This window comes from Brienomyrus brachyistius, unplaced genomic scaffold (genome assembly GCF_023856365.1).
Source record: "Brienomyrus brachyistius isolate T26 unplaced genomic scaffold, BBRACH_0.4 scaffold44, whole genome shotgun sequence".
NCBI lineage: Eukaryota > Metazoa > Chordata > Actinopteri > Osteoglossiformes > Mormyridae > Brienomyrus > Brienomyrus brachyistius.
The window spans coordinates 2,797,428-2,817,636 of NW_026042319.1; the positions used below are offsets into that span (position 1 = coordinate 2,797,428).

A 20,209-nucleotide genomic window follows, 5' to 3' on the forward strand; every position below is an offset into this window, starting at 1 on the left:
CAGCTGTTAAGGTGTTTTAAAAATGACCAATTACTGTCTGTATGTAAACAAACCGCCCCAATGAAGGAAAGAAGCCAGTTTCACATTTTATTTGACAAGTGTAAGCATAAGACCAAAAATTAAAGCAGCTCGTATATTACTGGATAACTTTACTTCTCATTAGTGTAGTGGCTATATATACATAAATGCTTTTGAAAGAACTGGAACATTGTTATTCACTGGGATATTTACAGCATTGCTTGTGTGCACTACAATGACATCATTCATATCTAGACTAACAAAGCTTAAAAAACTAGCCAATGATGTTTCCCGTGAGCAACATTTCTGGTTGCTTGGCAACACGGTGTCTGAAAAATAAATCCAGATCACTAGGAGAAAATAGTTTGTTTTTTTTTACTGTAACTTTTTCTGCAAGTCATCTAATCCAATCTAACTTTTGGCTTCTTTGGTCTGGATTCAAGGAAGAAAACACTACATTACGTAATTAGCTTTAGAGGTAAAATTACATGGTAATATATGTGGAAAAAGTAGATACAAACTACAATTTCTGGAAACAGAATTATACAAATTAAGGTTAACATTGTATATACAAACCATCCGAGTCCCCCTAATGGGTAGGCTGGCACCATTTTTTGCTGAATGGAGACAAGCGGTAGAATTCTGGACAGGCACAGTTGTAGCCACCTCTGTAGTTGATACAAGTGTGAGAACAGCCTCCGTTCTCAGACTCGCACTCGTTGACATCTGGAGAGGAATTGGGAAGGAATTAAACTGCTGCACCTGTATGAAGCAGGTTTTCATGAGATGGGGACAGATTATTATTAATGTGAATTAATAATAATAAACTGATCAGCATTGTTCCATTGGCGTGCTGCAGCAGTCTTGAGGTTAGAGTAGCCCTTGTCCTGGGCAAACGACAGTAGGAGCAGGGAGCCACCCACCCATACAGCGATGGCCGTCCGAGTCGAGCCTGTACCCCCGTGGGCAGATACAGCGGTGGGACCCGGGCAGGTTTGTGCATTTCCACTGGCACCTGTGCTCGCCCAGACTGACTTCCTGGCACTCATCAATGTCTGCAGGTGGGCGGGAAAGGCTCACTTCCAATACACTCCATGCGGTTCTGCTTTTTCAGTAGGATTTAGACAGCTAGACCCTGCTGGGCACTTTACTGAAGTCTGGCAGCATAGGACAGCCGCCCATAGCAGCACCCCGGCAGCTGGGGGTTAAGGGCCTCGCTCAAGGCCCCACAGATGTGACTATTCTGCCAAGGCCGGGGTTCAAACCAATGACCTTCCACTCACAGGCACAGAGTCTTATTATGACACAACAATATAAAAATAGGGAAAGAGAAAGAAAAAAAAGAAACCAAGATGACAATGGAGGAGAGGAACCTAAAAGTAGGGAGAAAGGAATCTCTGGGGGTCAAAGGTCAGCTGGTGGGGTAACCCTTTGGTTACTGCCAATGTCTGGCAGCCCCACACATTGAGGGATATTTGCTTTTAGTCTGGATCAGGACCCACCCCCACCTACCGACACAATGCGTCCCGGGGCCCCCCACAGTAGTGGCGCCATCTAGCTGCTTGCGGTACCCGGCGGGACACTCAGCCACACATGAGCGCCCATCCCCTGCCAGCTGGTAGCCGTAGGCACAGGAACAGCGGAAGGAGCCAGGCATGTTGTGGCACGCCATGGCACATAGGCCCCGCCCACCATTCTTGGCACACTCGTCGATATCTGCAGCAGGGAGGAATAGCAGTCAGAAAAGGGGGTTCCATAGCTAACCCCACAGAGCCCCCCCCCAGAGTGACTGGGCTCTGACCTTGGCAGTGTCCGTCCACGGACCCCAGTTGGTACCCCTCCGGGCAATAGCATCGATAGCTACCTGGCGTGTTAACACAGCCGAACAGACACGTAGCCACGCCCACAGGAAGTTCGCACTCATCTATGTCTGGGGGGAAAGTAACGGGAGGCGGGTAAAGACAGATTACAGGCCTTTTCAGGGGTATGCAGGATCTTCTGACAATTCTGCCCAGCAGCATTTGTATTATTAACCTATGACCTTAACCACAATGCCACCTGGTGGACACGCAGGTGTTGAGTTTCTTGATTTCCAGTACCTTGGCAGGTGACCAGATCATTTGCAAGCTGGAACCCAGGGTGGCAGAAGCAGCGGAAGCTTCCAGCGCTGTTGGCACAGTGGTGGGTACAGCCGCCATTGCTGACCGCGCATTCATCTCGGTCTGTGAACGGGGGTCAAGGTTTTACTGCCGTGTGATAAATGCAATACAACTCAATGAAATTTTGTGGGGAGATGAACCACGTGCCAAAGTGAGAAAAACTGGGATTTTCAGGCAAAGGGGCGGGATTTGCTAGCACGTCTCAATCTCTCCCTTCTCTTCCCCATCTCTTCTTATTTAAAGCAGTGGGGGGCCAAGGTGCATTCTGGGACCTGGGCCACTAACCAGAGCAGGTCGTCCCGTCACTAACCAGCAGGTACCCCGGACCACAGTGGCACTCGAACGAGCCGAAGGTGTTGATGCAGATTTGCTGACACGAGTGGGTTTCCTCTGCACACTCATCTTTGTCTGAAATACTCAAACATATTGGTTTAACATACAGAGGATAAGAACACACATACATGCCGTTACTGGTGTCCAGGGAGCAGCAATGGAGCAGCTCTGTGTATGTGTAACCAAGAAGGTCGTCACTGGGGTACCAGAGCCAAGCAGAAGAGCAGATGTTAGCCACCATGCAACTGGGGACTTCAGGATGTTTTGTATCTCTGTTGCTCTGGAAGTCTGTTGCTGAACAGATACAGGGCTGGTGAAGTGCTTATCTAAGCAACAGCAGGCAGGACCTGCTAAATCTATAATTAGGCCTGTCTCTCAGACTCCTTTTTTATGTCTACCAACATAAACTGCGGGTCATAATTTTACATTATAAAATAATTTTCAATATTTCAACATAAAACTGGTAGCAAAACAGTAAAAATAAATAATTGATTTTACATAAATCCCAATATATATATATATATATATATATATATATATATATATATATATATATATATATATATATATATATATATATATATATATATATGGTAGTACCCAATAAATAAATGCTTCCACCTGATGTAACAGGCATATTGACCAGTGTTTCCCAATCTGGTCCTCGGGGACCCACAGACATTCCATGTGTTTGCTACCGGAAGCTGGGAGGGAGCAAAAATGTGGACTGTCTGTGGGTCCTCAAGGACTGGTTTGGGAAACACTGATATAGAGAACAGCGACAGGGCCTATCGTTGTGTCCTGAAGGCCTGTAACCCGGCATTGATACACCATTAACTTACTTGAGATTTCCCAGAGAAGTTATTGCTAAACTGTTACATCCTTCAAACCAGGTACTTTTTAAACAAACACTGTGGTTTCGACGCAGTCTTACATGCCACCCACATTTTCCTGGTGACGCTGTTTAGATCATTACTGGGAAGAAAAGGAGAAGTACAGAACTGCACTTTTGATGGTTTGGAGAGCTGCTCGGAGCTCGAAGCTGCTTCCTGTTTCCGAAAGCAGTCACGCCCAAAGCCCCCCCCTCCCCATCTTCTGACTCGGGGCTCTCCCTCACCTCGGCACGTTCGGGCGTCCTCCAGCAGCTGGAACCCCTGCCTGCAGCGGCAGCGAGCCTGGTTCTGGGGGTCGATGTCGCAGAACTGGGAACAGCCGCCATTGCTGATCAAGCAGGGGGTCTCCTCTGAGGACCAGAAGCAGGGGTCATCGGCACAGCTCGGCAATCCACGGCAGACGTGGGTTCAGACGAGCGGAATCATCGGACCAAATAAACCTCAGCCTTCCCAGGGGCTGCAGACTCCCCTAAGACCCCTGACCAGTACTGAGCAGAGGTTAGAGCAGAGCAGGCATGGATACATGTAAATATTGCTTGCTGCTTTATAATTTGTCTACTCCACAGAAAAGCTCTTTAAATGCAGCAAAATTATTACTTTTTAAAAGTTAGACTTGCTTTCTCCCCCCATGTGCACGAGCGATGCTTACCTATACAAACAGGTGTGACACCACTCCACTTGCCGCCCTGCAGGCAGTAGCTATAAACGTCCCCATTGGCTAATGTGTATCCAGGGTAACAGGCGTACTGCACAAAGTGTTTGTACTGCTGCGGAGTGGGGTTAGCGACCGTGCGGAAGTAGAACGTCCCGTGAGCCGGCAGAGGCGGGTAAGGACACGTTGGCCGCCGCCTGCGCACCCATAATTGCCCCGCGACCTTTAAGGCATGAGGACTGCCAGTCATTGGACCCGGCAAGGCATTTGCAGTCACAGGAAGGAGGTTCTCCCCTATAGCAGACGACGCATTGCCCTCCTGGCCAGCTCTGGAAGTCGGCGATGTCACGGTTCTCGGCCAGCCAATGGTGGAGCTCGTGGACTCAACAAGGCTCCCTGTAGCGGAATCCTCTTGAGTCCCAGTAACAAACTGATCTCTAGAATCACTGAACCATTTGGGCCCTTCAGACACTGGGTATGGTGGCAAGGTCCCAGTTTTAGGGGGTATCCTGTTAGAGGCATCTGCTGGTTCACTACTGGGCCAGTCTGTCCCCAGATAGGGGGCAGCAGAGGGCTCTTGGGTGACCTCTCCCGGTAGCGTTAATCCCTCCTGTGTCCTAGCTAATAAAATCCCCTGCCATGTACCATCTTCTCCAAGCCTTGCAGAGATACTAAATCTAGAACTCTCTCCCCAGTCTTCCTTGTAAACTGTAGGCTTCAAATAGAGGAGAGAGTGAAGGTCAGAGGAGTCCTTAAACAGGGAGTCAGTAGGTGCCAATGCCATAGCAGGGTCTGGAGACATTGCGGAATTGACCCCAGGCTGACCTGACATTTTTCCTTCTTTGGTGTTCACTGACGTGCTAATTTCACTTGGGCTTTTCACAAAGCCTTTAGCAGATCCACTACGAAGTTCTTCAGAATCATCGTCATCCATTTCAGTAGATTTCTTCTTCATGAAATATTGGCTTATGAGTTTGCCTAACCCAGACGAAGCTGCATCCATTGATGTTGCACGGCTTTCAGGCGCAGACTGAGATGTTGAGATATCGCCCATCAAAGCAGTGAGGAACGTGACACGTGTCTGAAGGCTGGATGCTTGATGGAGGGGTGGATTGGTTGAAGAAAACCCCAGAAATCCAGCCTGGATCATGGACGTTGGTGTGGCCCACGTTTTAGACGTTTCCAGATAGTGAGTAGCTAAAAATGTACTGACCTCCAGTGTGAAATTCTGATCTTGCAGCTCACTTCCTGTTGAACTATCATATAATTCCAAACTAGACTCTAGAGTCAGTTCTCTATATCTATCAGCACCTGGCACTGACATCTCACTGGGTGCTGGTGAAGTGACTGGGCCTGAATTTAGGGGTATAGTTTCTGTATTTGGAGCTTCAGGATCTGGTCTTCTAGCCACAAGCAAATTTGAGCCCACTGTGTGAGCTGGGATTCCCTCTGTTTGTGAACCTATATCTTCATGGATGCCAGCAACAGGCAATGTCGAGCTTGGTTTTGATTCTGGATAAGAAGCCGTTAAGAAGTTAGCCTCAGGGGTTGGAGAAGCAGAGGATGTCAGAAACTCTTCAGGCTTGCTGATAAATGCACCATAATCCACTGGTTCCTTATAGGCGTCTTTATATTCCACCCCAGCCTCTGATGTTTGGCTCGGCCAGTGTTTTTTTGAATGGTCTCTTTCTGGAGGGATCTCCTTCAGCACATGTTCTTCAAGGATTGGCTTAGGGTGAGAGTTCCTCAGAAGCTCTTTGTCCTGCAGCCCAGTCTTGGGTAATGTGTCTTTCAGTGGGGTGTTGGCATCATTGTTGTACCAGAATGCAGACAGGTCCTTCGCGGAAAGGGGCAGGTTGGCATTGTGCTCAATTCCGAGAACCAAAAGGTCAAGGTACTTGTGTTTGTCTGAGCTCATGATGTCAGATTCTGAAAGACACACAAGCAGGCGAAAATGGTTCACTTTTTCTTTTTTGTTTGACTAGGCCTGAATAGCCAGAATGAGGGAATTCACTCTTGAAGTTCATTATATTATTATACTAAACCTACACAGGTTAACAGTGTCCATAGCAGCTACAGGGAATCAAGGTTTATTGGCATCCATTTCTAGCCTGTGGTTTACAGAGCAGTGCGGTGCAAAGACTGGCTAGGCAGTGACTGGCTAGACAGTGAACCGGCTAGGAAGTGACCGGCTAGGCAGTGACCGGCTAGGCAGGGCAGGCCAGCAGTGGGGTGGGCAGGGTACCCACCTTTGCATACCGGCCTAGTGGTGTTCCAGATTCCACCCTGGCAATAGAGCAGCTGGGGGCCGTAGAGCCTGTAGCCCCCATGACACGCGAAGGCTGCAAAGGAGCCGCCCTGGGTGACAGTGCTGCTGCCATGCTGGGGCTGACCAGGATCTGGGCAACCTGAGGCTGCATGAGAGTAAGAGCAGATGGATATCAAGGAGGCAGTGCAATGATGGATATCAAGGAGGCAGTGCAATAAATCAGAGCAGTGTTTCCCAATTCAGTCCTTGGGGACCCACAGCCAGTCCACATTTTTGCTTCCTCCCAGCTCCTGATAAAAATGTGGACTGCCTGGCAGGGTGCTGGGAGAAAGCAAAAATGTGAACTGCTGTGGGTCAGTGAGGACCGGATTGGGAATCACTGAGAGTGCAGAGAGATCGACTGTCATCTTTACCGAATCATTCCCAAATCTAGAAAATGCAGTGAGAAATTCCAAAGTCCACATGCATGCCGGACTCCTCACTTCTTAGGGGAAAGCCCATTCACATAAAAAATACGGGGTTCTTCCCCAGACCTACCAACACACACTGGGGGATCCCGAATCCAGCGGCCCGAAAGGCAGCTACTGGTCCGATGGCCATGGAGCTTGAAGCCCGGATTACAGGTGAAAGTCACGTAGAGCCCCCCGTACCGGAAGAAGGTGCGTCCATTTTCCAGATGTCTAAACCCATCGCAAGTTCCGACAGCACAGCCTACAGAAGGTCAGAGTAATGCATGGGCACCTCAGACAAGCTGGCCGTCTCTGAATTCAGAGGCTGTATCCTTAGAAGATTTTCTAAAAATCCACACAACAAATTTTGGGATATGTTGGGCTGCATCCTTCATGGCCCGGGAAATGAAGGACACATTTCTAGAGCGCATTTGAATCAGCTTTCCAAATGGGACAGCTGTGTTCCACTGCCGTGACACATTCTCTCTTCACATGCAGCCTTAAAAGAGCCCCTGAATTTGGACACAGCCGCTGACATATTGTCCTGTGGTCTTCAGACACCTGTGGCCCTCTGTGAAATGCGACGGCGTCTTTAATTGCATCATTACTGGGAGTGCAGGAATCCAGACAGAAGGAAATATCCAGGGCTCTCCAAGATTCCAGGAAAACAAAGCATACCTCTGTTCTCCAGGACAACAAATAAAAAGAGATGGATTCTCACAGAACCCAGCTACTCCAAACACACGTGGAAGATCTTGCACGCTTGTGAATAAAACCAAAACCAAAATACCAATGAACTGCATATCGTAAGAAATGTTTTCTTTCCTAAAGCAGAAACAGCCAAATAACATGTGGAAGGTAAATTATTAGTAACAGTAAAAAACACTTTATAAAATATACTGTTACCTCTTCATCCCATTTTATGGAAAAATACATACTATATGCAAAGAAAAGTAGAAAAATTATAAATCTTAGGGAATAAAAACTTTCTAAACTACAGATTAAATTCACATATATCCAAAGGCCACACATACATGATTGCGAGAATTACAGTGCTACACATACTTTTACAAATGTGTGAGCTGACCAGTTGAGACATGATTTCCATTCCTGCAGCCAGGGAGCTATGCAGAGGTCAGAGGGCAGCAGGCTTACCTGGAGGGAGGGTCCAGGACAGGGCCAAAAGCCCCACCAGCCCCACCAGAGCCCCCATGTACAGGGACGACGGATCCTCAGAGTGGTTGAGTGGAGTTTTGGGTGATCTCTGCTCACACTAACAGCGGCTAAAGGGACGGCCCCTACTGTAGGAGGGGGTGGGACAAGGATGGGGTACAACTTGCTGGATTTTTACTGCACACTGACAGCCACTCCTCCCCCAAAAGGTTGAAAAGAAAAGCTTAAAACTAAAACTAACAAAAAAAAAAAAAAGGTTTTCCATTAAATCCTCTGGCTGTGAAAACTCTTCATAACACAGGTTCATTTCCACATGCTGTCATCCTCCAGGAGGATATGAGAGCCAGAACTAAAAAAAACATGGTAATAAACACTGCAGATAATGAATAGTGAGCACTGGGGAAGCACAGGGCCCTTCGTGTACATGCATGCGTCCGTCTGGGGGAGCAGGTCGCAGCAGATGTAATTACGCGGGGCTCCTCCTCTTCCTCCTCATGTACCCGGTTCTCCTCCCAAAGCCATCGTTTAATTCCTTGCTCTGTCATTGAGTTTCCGGTCAGAGAGGTTCATTATGGAGGCCAGCATGTCCCTCTCCTCTCCTCCTGGGGCTCCACCGGCCGAGTTTCCTGTTGATTGCACCCCTCCTGTGGGTCAGTGCAATGAATAGCAGGCATGGTCTGACTGGAGTGGAGGTACCTTCTAAATACCATGCAATGTGGTCACAGTAAGGGGACACTGTGACACACGGTCTGGGTGAAGAAGCCTTTTCCGAGGAAGCAGTGTGTGTGTGTGAGCAGATACACCCTTACATATGCGCAAACACGGACACACATTCCCAACCCAAGTTAAATCCCGCACTGATTGTTTCTTCAACAGCAGCACATCAACATTTCTGAACAAAGGCATCTCCTTCCACGGCCATGGTGGTGAGGTGCATTTGGAATGCCGTGAAGATATCAAAATGGAGATTTTATGATGATGGAAATAAACCCAACCAGACCGTTGGTCACAGAATATGATTAGGGAAGGGTTGGAGCACAACGACCTATCAGACCGGTCAGATGATACAGAAGGGAACCACTTCAGGGTTCAAAATATTCAAAATCTCAATGCTACATTCAGCTTGTTGCACGTGTCCAGCCATGTGCTTGTTTGTTTAGTTGATTTAGTCCTGGATCGATGACAGTGCAGTTAATGAGGTTACATCATCGTTTCAAAGAGTGCACAGTTAGTGTACGGTTTATAATTTCAGACAGAAGGAATCGCAAATGAGAAATAACAAAAGACCAAAACAGATTCAAATGAAGCAAACACTGCATGCACTGTGCGGACGGGGCCTGAATCTGCATAACAGTCCACAGCTCCGCCACATCTGTTCAGAAGACTGTTTGAAGGTTCAGTAGCCAATCAAAGCCAGACTTTAGGAGCTGTAAAAGGACTCGTGGGCCACAAAAACCATCATACGTGTCCTTCTCAAGCTTTGTAAGGCTCCCTCAATGTGCTGGGCAGATTCTAAATGCCATACGAACAGGACAAGATGGTTTATTGCCAAGCAGATGGTCTAGTTCATACAGCTTAAATGTTTTAAATGTTATAAAGTGCAGCTTTTGGTCATGCATCCATTTCTGTAATCATTACGCCTTTGCCTTGTCCAGAGACACTGTCTATCCAAGGTTCTCTCAGACCAGCAGTAGATACACAAAGTTCAGGGGAGCTTCTCCACCAACTCACTCCATGGACTGTGACAGAACTGGTACCCGCCCGCCTGCCCTCTATCATCCTTGCTGCTTCTCCTTGGTATCCAGCTTGTGCACCACCCGGAATGCCTCCAGGAATTCGTTGAAGTCGATGCTACCATCCTTGTTGTAGTCGATGGTGCGCGCCAGGTCGTCGATGGCGCGGTCGTCCACGTTCACGTTCAGGTGCGAACTGAACAGCTTCCAGGTCTGGCGGAACTCATCGATGGAGATGAGGCCTAGGGAGTAGGGGTTTGGTCACGTGACATCCCACACAGGAAGTGAAGCTGAACTTTGCTCAACAGGATCCTCAATGAAAAAGGAATTAGTATTTCACTAGCTTTACCTGAATGATCTTTGTCAATGATGTTGAATACAATTTCCAAGTCAGTTCGGTATCTGTACAGAGTTTCTGCCAGGTTTGGAGAAATCTAAACCAACAAATAACACTTCCTCTCAGACATGACTCGGCTCTCTTCGGATGTTTAATGACACCTGTCACTACAGGATCCGAGGCAGCCAGGGATGAGCTCAGAAGCGAGCTGATCCTGGGGAATCGCGGCCCCGCTGCCCGCCTGTTTCAACTATTATGATATTGAACTATTAAAGTAAAAAAGGACTTTAGACCACCTGCCAAACCTACACCCTTACCAATAATAGACAGTTAAGGCCCATTTCACGCACTTGCATGAAATTTCATAAAATGGCTGATTACCTTCAATTGTCTGCACTGACACTGGCAAAGCCCCACACAGGAAATGGACTCACATTTTTTGTATTTAGCTTGCTTTTACTCAGTTTTCAGTCTTGGTTATTTTTTAGTTCATCTTTAGTTGATTTTGTATTTGGCTTTTAGTGCTGGTGCATGTATGACTCCTCAGATCCTGTAGTGACAATGTCTACTGTACACTGCAGCGGAACGCTGGACAGCCGGGTCAGACCTGGGGAACAGGCTGGCCAGTGCTCACGTCCTCAAAGCAGGACCGGTACTCCACGGCGCCATCTGGGGCCAGGCGGGCCAGCCGCGGACGCAGGGTCCTCCAGGGCAGGTCCAGTTTCAGGACCGACTCAGTGGCCTGGGCCCAGTCGGTGATGGAGATGCAGCCTGTAGGGAGAGTGGCGCGATTGGCGTCTGGGCCCGTCAAAGCAGACAGGTATGTGCTATTTACTCAGTAATCTGTTGAATGGGAGCATTATCTGGATTGCAGTTTTTACCTCTTTAATCTGGCAGGCTAGAGAGGCTTAGATCTGAGAGGGGAGGCCAGGACCTCACCTGTTTTGTTCACATCATATTCCTGGAAGGCGGCCATCAGCTCTGAGCGATGAGCAAACAGCTTCTCCTTAAGGGATTTCAGAGCAGAGCTCTCAGCTACACTTACCCTGCGGGGACGGACACAGACACACAGACACACAGACACACAGACACACAGACACACAGACACACACACACACACACACACAGTTCATAGCTCAGGGAAACTCATCACTATGCAGGGTGACCCTGAGCCTTTAATGAGTATCTATGATCAATGAACTGCGTTCTGACCTTGAATATCAACAATGGCATATGATCAACCACCAGGGATCAGAAGCTTTTGAGTTTTTGCGAAGGTGGCTTACAAGAGATCAGAACCTTCAGGATCCATCAGACTGACCTCTGGTGCAGGGTGAGCTTCCTGGTGCAGCGGCTGACCTGGTACTGGAAGAACCGCGGCACCATGTCTGGACCCAGTTTCACGTAGGCGCCACGGTTGCTGCCTTCCTCATAGTAGTTGGAAGCAGAGAAAATGGTGATTACCTTTTGAAATACAAAAAGGGGAGAAAACCTTTGACAAAATGGCTGACCGCGTACAGCAGGAAGTAATTAAAAATAAGGTCAAGTAAATAATGACCTTTCAAAACTTCCAGTGGGTGGGACTAGTCTACAGTGTCAGACACTGATTGGGTAGCCCTGCCTGTAAATGAAAGCGTGACGGACAGCATACAGTAACGGACACAGTGTGTGTGTGTGTGTGTGCGCGCGCGCGCAGCACCTGGCCATCGTGGCAGAATTCGTAGCCCTCCTGCTTGCACTCGTGCGAGCGGATCAGCAGCTGCAGTCCATGCCTCTGGAGCAGCCGACGAGTCACATCGGGTCCAAAGTAGCAGCCGCCTCCACGGAAGGTGTTGGGTGTGCAGCCATCCTGCTTCTTGGGGTCACTCCAGAGTAGGTCCACGATCTGAAAAAGCCTCTGGTGATGCTTCTTTGCCTTGCCAGTATACAAACCTGCTTGTACTGATGTTTTATGATGCACAGAACATAAATTAACCTGCTCTGTCAGATTAATGCAGGGTAAAAAAATAAAGAAAAAAAAAACGTAATTTAACTTGTGTCTTCCTAACTTTGGCGAGTTTTTTCAGCTGGGGGCCTCCAGGACAGAGGACAGCACCTGACGCACCTGCTTCCACCCGGCCTCCTCCCTAGAGGGCACAAGCGTCGCCACGGCCATGATGGAGTCCAGGAACGGCAGCTGAAGGATGTCTGTGGGGCTAGGTACCCTGGGAGACGGCAGCGGGCTGCTCCAGACCTGCGAGGCACCACGTGGGGAGCAGATCGAGGAGGACGAGGAGGAGGACGAGGAAGATGAGGAGGAGGAGCCACTGCTCGGCTTCCTTCGCCGGCACCTCCTCTTCCGGGCACCCCCGCCTGGACCACCAGCTGACCGCAGGGTCCCCGTTTGGCCATAGATCTTCTCAAGTCCCCTCTCTGCCTCGATATCGTCAAAACTCTTCGGTAGTCTGAGCACAGACTTTATCTGTAAGAAAGGAAAGGCAGAAACATGAATGTTCAGGGTACCCAGAGCAGCGAGTTCTGACTGTACATGGCGGCTCACACTCAATCTCCTATCGCAGTGTTTAAGTAATTTGCTTTTGGGAATAATCGGAACGGTGAAAAAAATTGATGTTCCTAATCACCTTTGAGTTTCCTCTTTTACATAATTAAAGCAGCCTTGATGTAAATTAATTACTCATCCATAGCCCTTCAATGATCATCTAAAAAGGCATAAATTAAAATTAATAGGCTATTCAGGTATTAACAAACTACCAAATAATGGAAACAGATTCGCACATAAATTTCTGTTCTATTAAAAACTAGAATCTTCAACTTAATGTAAACCGTAACGTCATTGAGATACATCACATTAATATCACTCGGCAGCCTAATTAGCGTAGATATTTGTACCTCTGAAAGACGCGGCCACCTCCTAGCAGCTGCTAACCCAGCCATGCTCACCTTTTGCCTCTCGATGGAGCCCAGGAACTCCAGGTCTGTCATGTCCGAGATCCCGCCGTGGACGATCAGCACTTTGTCATCGATCACCGTTGCCACAGGCAACAAGCTAAAGATGTCCTGCAGCAGCTGCAAGATTTGCCGTCCGTGGGTCTGGGATGGACAGTAAAAGGGTTGTTTTCTTGACAGGTAATGATACAAGGACTCCACTAGGAGGCAGTACAGTTGCACTTTTGATCAGTGGTTCTCAAACTTTTTGTGTAGAGTATCCCCACCGAAAAATAAATCTTGCGACCATTTTCGATATGATTAAATTTTTGGAGCAGGGAGAGGGGTCCCCCATGATGGAATGAAAAACTTCTCGTGACTTTTCATACCCAACCTTTTGAGAACCACTGCTTTACATAGCACTACTATACACAAAGCATGTCCCACACATATACATCTAACTGCTGCATCTATAGCATTAGCATCACCAACGCACACTCCTAGCCATAAAAATGCTAGGCTGACCCTACCCTGTATTTCTGCATAACTTCCTTTGTAAATCCGTATCTGAAACACAGGAGGGATGTTGAGGTGTCAGTCATACGGCCTACAAAGATCTGCAACATTCAATCAAGGGCACCGCACCTCAGGTTCATGATGTGGTCCTCATGGTTGCCTCGATTTAGGTGCATGTGGTCTGGATAGAGGAGCAGGAAGGCAAACAGAATGATGATGATCTCTATGGATTTCTTCCCTCGGTCCACAAAGTCGCCGTTGAACACGTAAGGGTTATCCGTCGAGGGAAGGCCGTTCTGTATCCAAGGCAATAATGAATAACCTCCTCAGTGAGTTTCCATCCCTAAGAAAAGGCATTTCAGTACCCATCTAGGAGGGCTTCATTGTTGAGTATCCATCCCTCAGTATCCATCTAAAAGTTCTCACTGCAGTTGTCCGTCTCTATAAATATTCTCTAGCTGCTTCTACCACCGGATTCATGTAGAACCCTACCTTATAGAATATGAGCAGCAAATCATCCAGTCTTCCATGCAAGTCACCTAAAAACAGGAGAGATGTTTTATTAAACAGCTCAGGTCAAATCTCGTAAGTAAAACAAAGCAGAGAAACGTACTATGGTTAGACAAAGGGACATATTTCAGGCATACAGCCATTAAGCTCCTTCTGTGGGCCAGGTGATTTGGGATTTCATGATTTCCTGTATAGCAAGGTCCTGCTCCTCATCTCACAGGTGCTTCAGGTTAATAAGATGGCTATCGGCAATGAAGTGTTCTGCTATTAAAGAGATTCACAGTCCGTCTCTTGTGTCCAGGAATCAGCATTTGGAGGTACTCAGAGGAAATGCCCAGGGACCGGGTGACGAGGCCCAAGTTAGCTGGGTGGATTTCAGTGTGGCCCTAGTGGGTTTGTTGGAACAGCAATTAATCTTTACTGAGTTTACATTTCAGTATTTTATTTTTTTTTATTCTTTTTTAGGTTAGCTCTGACATGTTAAGATCCACTTCATTAATCCTACAAAAGGTAATTTCAGAAACAACCAAAAAAAGTTCGAAGATGAGAGCCGCTGTGGCAGGCTGCATGTCGGCATGGCACCAAAGGAACCCGCCTCTGTCCTGCCCAAACTCTGCCCGATGCCCTGCCACTGACCTCCGCCCCTTTGGCTCCATCCCACAACAAGCAGCAGGACTCACCGCACACTGTGATCTCCTTGGCGTACGACGTTGACAGGTGTATGATGTTCGGCATCTGTTTCAGAAACCGTTTGGTCTCATAAAGCAGCTGTAACACGTACCTGGCGTGCAGAATCTGAGAACAAAACGAGAGGAGAAATCGTTCTTACTGTTCCAGTCGGGCACCCGAAAGGACACAGAATCTTCATGGGTTTGGCATTACATCTGAAGGACCCATAAAACTGTTTGGGAGTGTTACGAATTGCAGGCCTTCCTTAATGTGCCCGCTACTAATCAGCCCTCATTCTTCGATGCTTCAGAAAACCTGTCCAAGAAAAAGCTGCCTGTACCCCCCAGTGAAATGCACACTCTTTGGGCCTTGAGGAACAGGGACAGGGGCCAGATTTGTCTCCTAAGACTTCCTGGCACCTTCACATTGAGTTACAGAGCCTGACATCACATGGAGGGTGTTGGGTAACCTGCTGTGCTTTGAATGCACTGAGCAAAGCGTTGGTGTCAGACACGGTCAGGGGGAAGGAGATGTGGGGGCCGCTGTATGAATCGGACACCTCGACCCCCTCAAACGTGGCTTGCTTCTCCTCCTCCGTCAATGCAGGGTCCAGAAGATGAGATATCAGATCTGAAAGAAGAGAGGCATAGCCCATCCTCACCCTGTGATTATAAGCTCAAACTAAGGGTACATCAGCAATACCTCTTCAGGTTTTGGAAACGCTCCGAACCCAAACCCACTGCATCAGGTGCCAGATGCTGCGTGTGGGAGTTCTTACAGTATCTTAAACCTCTTATACACGTCCTGGGGCCTTGGAATCATACACAACTACTTTATTTCACACATCTGAAGCTATGACACTAACCATGTGACCACTTCTCCAGACGAAATCTTGAACTCTCATAAATCATGTCTGCTTTTAAATCTTTATATAAACAATTTGGTGACAATTTACTTGACAGGGCAGAAACAACACAGTATTATACTATTACTTACGTATTAATTAACTACAAATTTACTATATCAATTCTGTAAACCTTTGTGAACTACTGAAGGAACGAGTACTGAATAACAGAAGTGAAGCACGCATGTTCGTTCATCATTAATGAATTGTAATGCATCTTTTATCTCATGTAGATACTAATTTCATAATTTGTACTCCAGTAGTAACTGAGTTATTGCCAAGTATTTTTGCCCCATCAAGCAAAGTGTTAACAATTCTAAACAAAACTGTCTTGTCCCTACAAAAGAGATATAAATGCAATGAAGTATACTGAGCACAGACAACATCCATGTGCCCCTCACAGCACAGCACAGGCTGTGTGCTACACTTAAAACTAGAATAAAAGCAAATTCACCCAGAGACGGGGTGTTGCACGCACACGTTTAACAAGGTCCCATGTCCAGGCACAAGTGGCCACTTCCTCCCTGTAGTGCCTGCCATGTGACCCCTGCTAACCAATCAGAGTACTGCATCATGGCTAGTTACATCTGTGACATCGCAAAGCATTTATGGGAGGAGGAGGGCATAAAACAAGGTAGGGGGGGATTCCCCGAACAATGGCTCCTCCTTTTCTTACCAATTTCTTACTCTTCTGAACCTAAAAGTGAACATTAACTGCCACACCAGTCCTCTAGGAAGGCTGGAAATTAAAAATAAGAAATAAATATTGGAACATCAGCAGTACAGAAAACACTTGACAGAACTGCTCAAAGTTGAGAGCGGCTATAACAACGAAATGAAGTCTCTTAAATACGATCTGTACCCTTTAATACTGACTTTCGATTTCAGTAAAACTGTAGCACCTTCAGTCTTCGGAATGTTACCAATACTTGCAGGTGTCACCAGTGAAAGCTGGCCACACCCACAGTCATATGTGATGATGTCACCATGAAATGTGGCCGCAAACGGCTCACATTCAACCCCCCTCCCACGTCTCAATAATGCAAAGCTTGCACAAACGGCTAACGGTTATTTTTCTATCTACCGTAACTCCTGGTGGTAAGGGGGGGGGGTGTCAGGTGGTTAGCTGTCATATCAGCATAACGGTGTACCCAGCACTGTCTGGTGCTGAGCGTGGGATCCCTGGTTGCTTAGCAACAGTGTCCCCCTATGTTTTTTTAGGCATTCTAAAAGGAGAGAAGGATCAGTTATCTTCAGAACAAAGGCTGTTTTCCCAAATCATGGCTGTGTTAACTTCACAACCACTTAACATCTGACGCATAAATCATCCAAATAACACAAATGCAAACATCAGAACTAACATCTAAGACCAGTGCGGTTTTTTTAATCTGGAATGCGGTTGTAGTTTCAGTTTCTATAGCTACAGCTGTGTGACGCATACAGTGAAACCAATTAATTTAACTTGTCGTGAATTAGTGTTTGTCTAATAAGCACGAGGTGGCTTTCAGCTTTCCAGAGAGCATAGCGTTTCAAGAAATGGCTTCAGAATCTGATCCGAGCACAGGAGTCAGTACACACAGGAGTCAGTACACACAGGAGTCAGTACACACAGGAGTCTGTACACACAGGAGTCTGTACACACAGGAGTCTGTACACACAGGAGTCTGTACACACAGGAGTCTGTACACACAGGAGTCTGTACACACAGGAGTCTGTACACACAGGAGTCAGTACACACAGGAGTCTGTACACACAGGAGTCTGTACACACAGGAGTCTGTACACACAGGAGTCTGTACACACAGGAGTCTCACATCGATCCCCCCCCCACGGTTGGACATCTTTCATATCCAGCCACCCAAAAACTATGGCATCATCTACCTGCGCCATTCCCGCTGATCTGTGTGAAGTTGTCCAACATAAAGCTGAAGAAACTGGAGAGCTGTGTGGAAAAAAAAAGCCAGACATTACTGCTCGTTCGTACATTAAAAAAAAGAGGGCCAATCCCTGCAGTGACGTTCGCTGTAATCATTATTGTTGCTCTGCACATCGGTCACCAGGGGGCGGTCTCCCGCAGTCACCTGCAGCTGATCCTGCTCGCCAGCATACTCGATGGACTGGAATATGCTCCAGGTGTACCGTCGTCTTATTTCCAGCCGGGCCACGTAGCGCCGGTACCAACGCTGGATCAAGATGGCCGCCTTCATGGCTAGAAGATGTGGCAGAGATCAGACAAACATACCTTACGAACTGTATATATGAGAACAGGCAAGTTGACACAGCACTTTAAACAGATAGGGGGTGCTCTTGTCATATTCAAGCCTTGAATGTCAGCATGAGGAAAAAAAAACGTCACAGAGACACAAGGTACAAGGTCCCCCTCTCAGAAGTTCCAGTTTTTCCTACATAATGCAGCTTAAGAAATAAGCTGAAGAGAATCGCTGTCTTCTCAGAACCATGCCAATAATGTCCATCAAGCCATTATTTTCCGTTACACAGACAGAAGACATTTTTAAGCCCTGTATTGAACCCTGTAAATGTCTTTTCGGTTTTAAATCTGACTGACAATGTCTATACAATTAGCACTAAGCAGATACAGAAATTACCCCTACAGGGAGTTTGTTCTCTCCCAGCATGATACACCGTCACAAGACAGTAATACACACACAAACACATACATATAGACTGTGTCACACGCGCACACACCCAACCATGCATACGACAACGACAAGCCACACATGGGTACATTCGCACATGCCTCTCCAGAAGAAGTGTGGCTAAAATTAGGCAGGGTCCCAGAAGGGCAATCACTACTTACTACATAATTAACTTCAGTTACAGGGTGTGACGTTAATGACTGCAAGGACTCTGGGTTTGGGGTTTTTAAAAAAAGCCTCGATCCTACAGAACTGGGCCACACAAAAAAAAGAAAAAAAAAAAAAAAAAAAAAAAAAAAAACTTTGACATGGTAAAGCATCATGGAGAGATTATTCACGCGAACCATCTGCAATCAGGGAAGGGGGGAAACGGCACATGACGTAGCTCTACCAAGACATGTGATTGCAATCAGCAACCAATAGGAAGGAAGAACAGAGAGAGCGGTTCTTACTTAGTGCTGGACTGGGAGCCTTTACGGAGTCATCTGTGTGAGGAATGATTAAATAATATAATTTGGGAGGCTGCTCTGGGGATGTACAAAGGGGAGATATAACAAGGCACAAAGGAATACAGCAGAAAAACAGGAACAGGTCATTAAGAGCGAGCAGATTCAAGGCAAGAGTCAGAAAACGTTAAGAGAACGTTTTCAGCATAACTTTAGATTCGAAAAGCTTGTAAGCTTTGTTTTAATAAAATGTCTAATACTTTATCAGGCAGGTAGGCACTAACAACTCACGAGGAACCTTAAAACCGACACCTTTCTCTGAAAGTCTCCTTTGAGCCTCCGTTGCCACTGAGGTTCCACACCCCATTTCTGGGGTCGTCGGCAGCTGACAGTCTCCTGCTCACTCCCCTCGGCGACGGCTGAACAGGTGTCACGGTCCCGCGGAGTCCAACGGGCACGCAAGACCCTCACATCGACCAAAACCTTCCGAGCGAACTCTTCTTGGACGGACCCTGCACTCAGCAAGCCTCGTTGCAAAAAAAATCGAGAAAAGTGAAACAAAAGGCGAAGGGACCGGCCCCTTCCCGGTGACTGCACCTGGCGCACCGGGGAGCCACTTCTCTGCCAGCCGGTAATTCACGCTCCGCGGAGCGCCGTACCTACGCACGTGCACGTCCGAATGCGCACGTGTGCGCGTGATGCCCGATGCAGCAAGCAGCGCGTGCCTCCTGCCATTCCGTGTCATTTCCGCCGAAATGAAACTCCGAGCCGGCTAATAAAAGGGATGCCCCGCTCCACCGCGCAGTCTATTCCGGACGAGGAACAAAGCTTCCGACCGCGGCGCTTTCATCTGCGGTAGAGCACCTTTGAAAGGCCACTTAGGCAACCCTGTCGGCACAACGATTTGGGAATCAAACACCCTCGCCGCAGAGTGATGAAAAACAGGAGAGGTCGTGTGATGTTCACGTGGCGAGGATGCAAACATCTACTTGAACTAAAGCGTGTGAAGGAAGTTGAGTTTTACCAGAAACACAGAAAGAAGCTGACACGTGTTCCCCGAACCATTTTTATTTTAACATTTATAGCCTATTTTTTAAAAAAATGTTTTTTTTTTGTTAATCCTTGTAATGAAATGACCTACTCATTGTTTCCGAAATGGCCAATCCCATCTTCAGAGATGAAGTGGAGACTGTCATACCAAGAAAGTCATTATGACCTCGAGACCTTGCGACTACTGACCATCCCAGCACCACGAATATAAAAAGGGAAAACAAAAATACACTTACTTGAAATAGATAACTGGGGGGGTTAAATTACTGATACTTAAGGCAATCGTCATTCACGGTTCCATACGCACATCTAAAAGATTCATACCGAGGATAGCAGTGCATGAAACAAGATGGCGCAAGAGCACCACATATCCGAAGAACAATGCAAACCCAGTAATATGCACGGTACCTACGGAAGAGAGCGAGAGTAGGCGAAGCAGGGGGCGCTAATCCGCAGGGTTACCAAGGATCGGAGTGCGAAGCTCTACTGGGAACGCGCATGAACGGGTTATGGAGGA

The 20,209-nt window shown here is 47.3% G+C and overlaps 2 protein-coding genes across 4 annotated transcripts; both read right to left on the bottom strand.

Annotated features, from left to right (window-relative positions):
- Positions 1-101: 101 nt before the first annotated feature.
- LOC125723016 (uncharacterized) lies at positions 102-8,502 on the bottom strand. 3 transcript variants are annotated; one of them, XM_048999408.1, is made up of 11 exons: positions 7,929-8,502; positions 6,862-7,035; positions 6,305-6,469; positions 4,053-5,984; positions 3,628-3,753; positions 2,463-2,585; positions 2,118-2,240; positions 1,820-1,948; positions 1,531-1,734; positions 942-1,073; positions 102-744 (listed from the first exon to the last, which is right to left on the bottom strand). In XM_048999408.1, the coding sequence occupies exons 1-11, from the start codon at positions 7,984-7,986 to the stop codon at positions 608-610; spliced, it is 3,303 nt and encodes a 1,100-aa protein (XP_048855365.1). In that variant the 5' UTR covers positions 7,987-8,502; the 3' UTR covers positions 102-607. The 3 variants fall into 3 exon arrangements, with proteins under 3 accessions (XP_048855365.1, XP_048855363.1, XP_048855364.1); XM_048999406.1 differs by having other exon boundaries at positions 2,463-2,804; XM_048999407.1 differs by lacking the exon at positions 942-1,073 and having other exon boundaries at positions 2,463-2,804.
- ppef1 (protein phosphatase, EF-hand calcium binding domain 1) lies at positions 8,500-19,415 on the bottom strand. The gene is made up of 17 exons (XM_048999410.1): positions 18,955-19,415; positions 18,649-18,681; positions 17,621-17,748; positions 17,421-17,481; positions 15,106-15,266; positions 14,648-14,762; positions 13,950-13,996; positions 13,587-13,753; positions 13,472-13,508; positions 12,957-13,106; positions 12,121-12,477; positions 11,716-11,901; positions 11,338-11,480; positions 10,956-11,062; positions 10,624-10,787; positions 10,029-10,113; positions 8,500-9,921 (listed from the first exon to the last, which is right to left on the bottom strand). The coding sequence occupies exons 1-17, from the start codon at positions 19,007-19,009 to the stop codon at positions 9,722-9,724; spliced, it is 2,196 nt and encodes a 731-aa protein (XP_048855367.1). The 5' UTR covers positions 19,010-19,415; the 3' UTR covers positions 8,500-9,721.
- Positions 19,416-20,209: the final 794 nt, after the last annotated feature.

Bases quoted from the DNA above. Each gene is read 5' to 3' on its own strand.
- LOC125723016 (XM_048999406.1), bottom strand. From the start codon at position 7,986: ATGGGGGCTCTGGTGGGGCTGGTGGGGCTTTTGGCCCTGTCCTGGACC. The intron at 6,470-6,861 runs GTAGGTCTGGGG...ACTCTCATGCAG, and splicing joins GGATCCCCCAGTGTGTGTTG to CCTCAGGTTGCCCAGATCCT. The intron at 3,754-4,052 runs GTAAGCATCGCT...TCTGGTCCTCAG, and splicing joins TGTCACACCTGTTTGTATAG to AGGAGACCCCCTGCTTGATC.
- ppef1 (XM_048999410.1), bottom strand. From the start codon at position 19,009: ATGGGGTGTGGAACCTCAGTGGCAACGGAGGCTCAAAGGAGACTTTCA. The intron at 15,267-17,420 runs GTAGATGATGCC...CTCTTCTTTCAG, and splicing joins GATCAGCGGGAATGGCGCAG to ATCTGATATCTCATCTTCTG. The intron at 11,481-11,715 runs GTGCTGCGCGCG...GTATTTCAAAAG, and splicing joins AATTCTGCCACGATGGCCAG to GTAATCACCATTTTCTCTGC.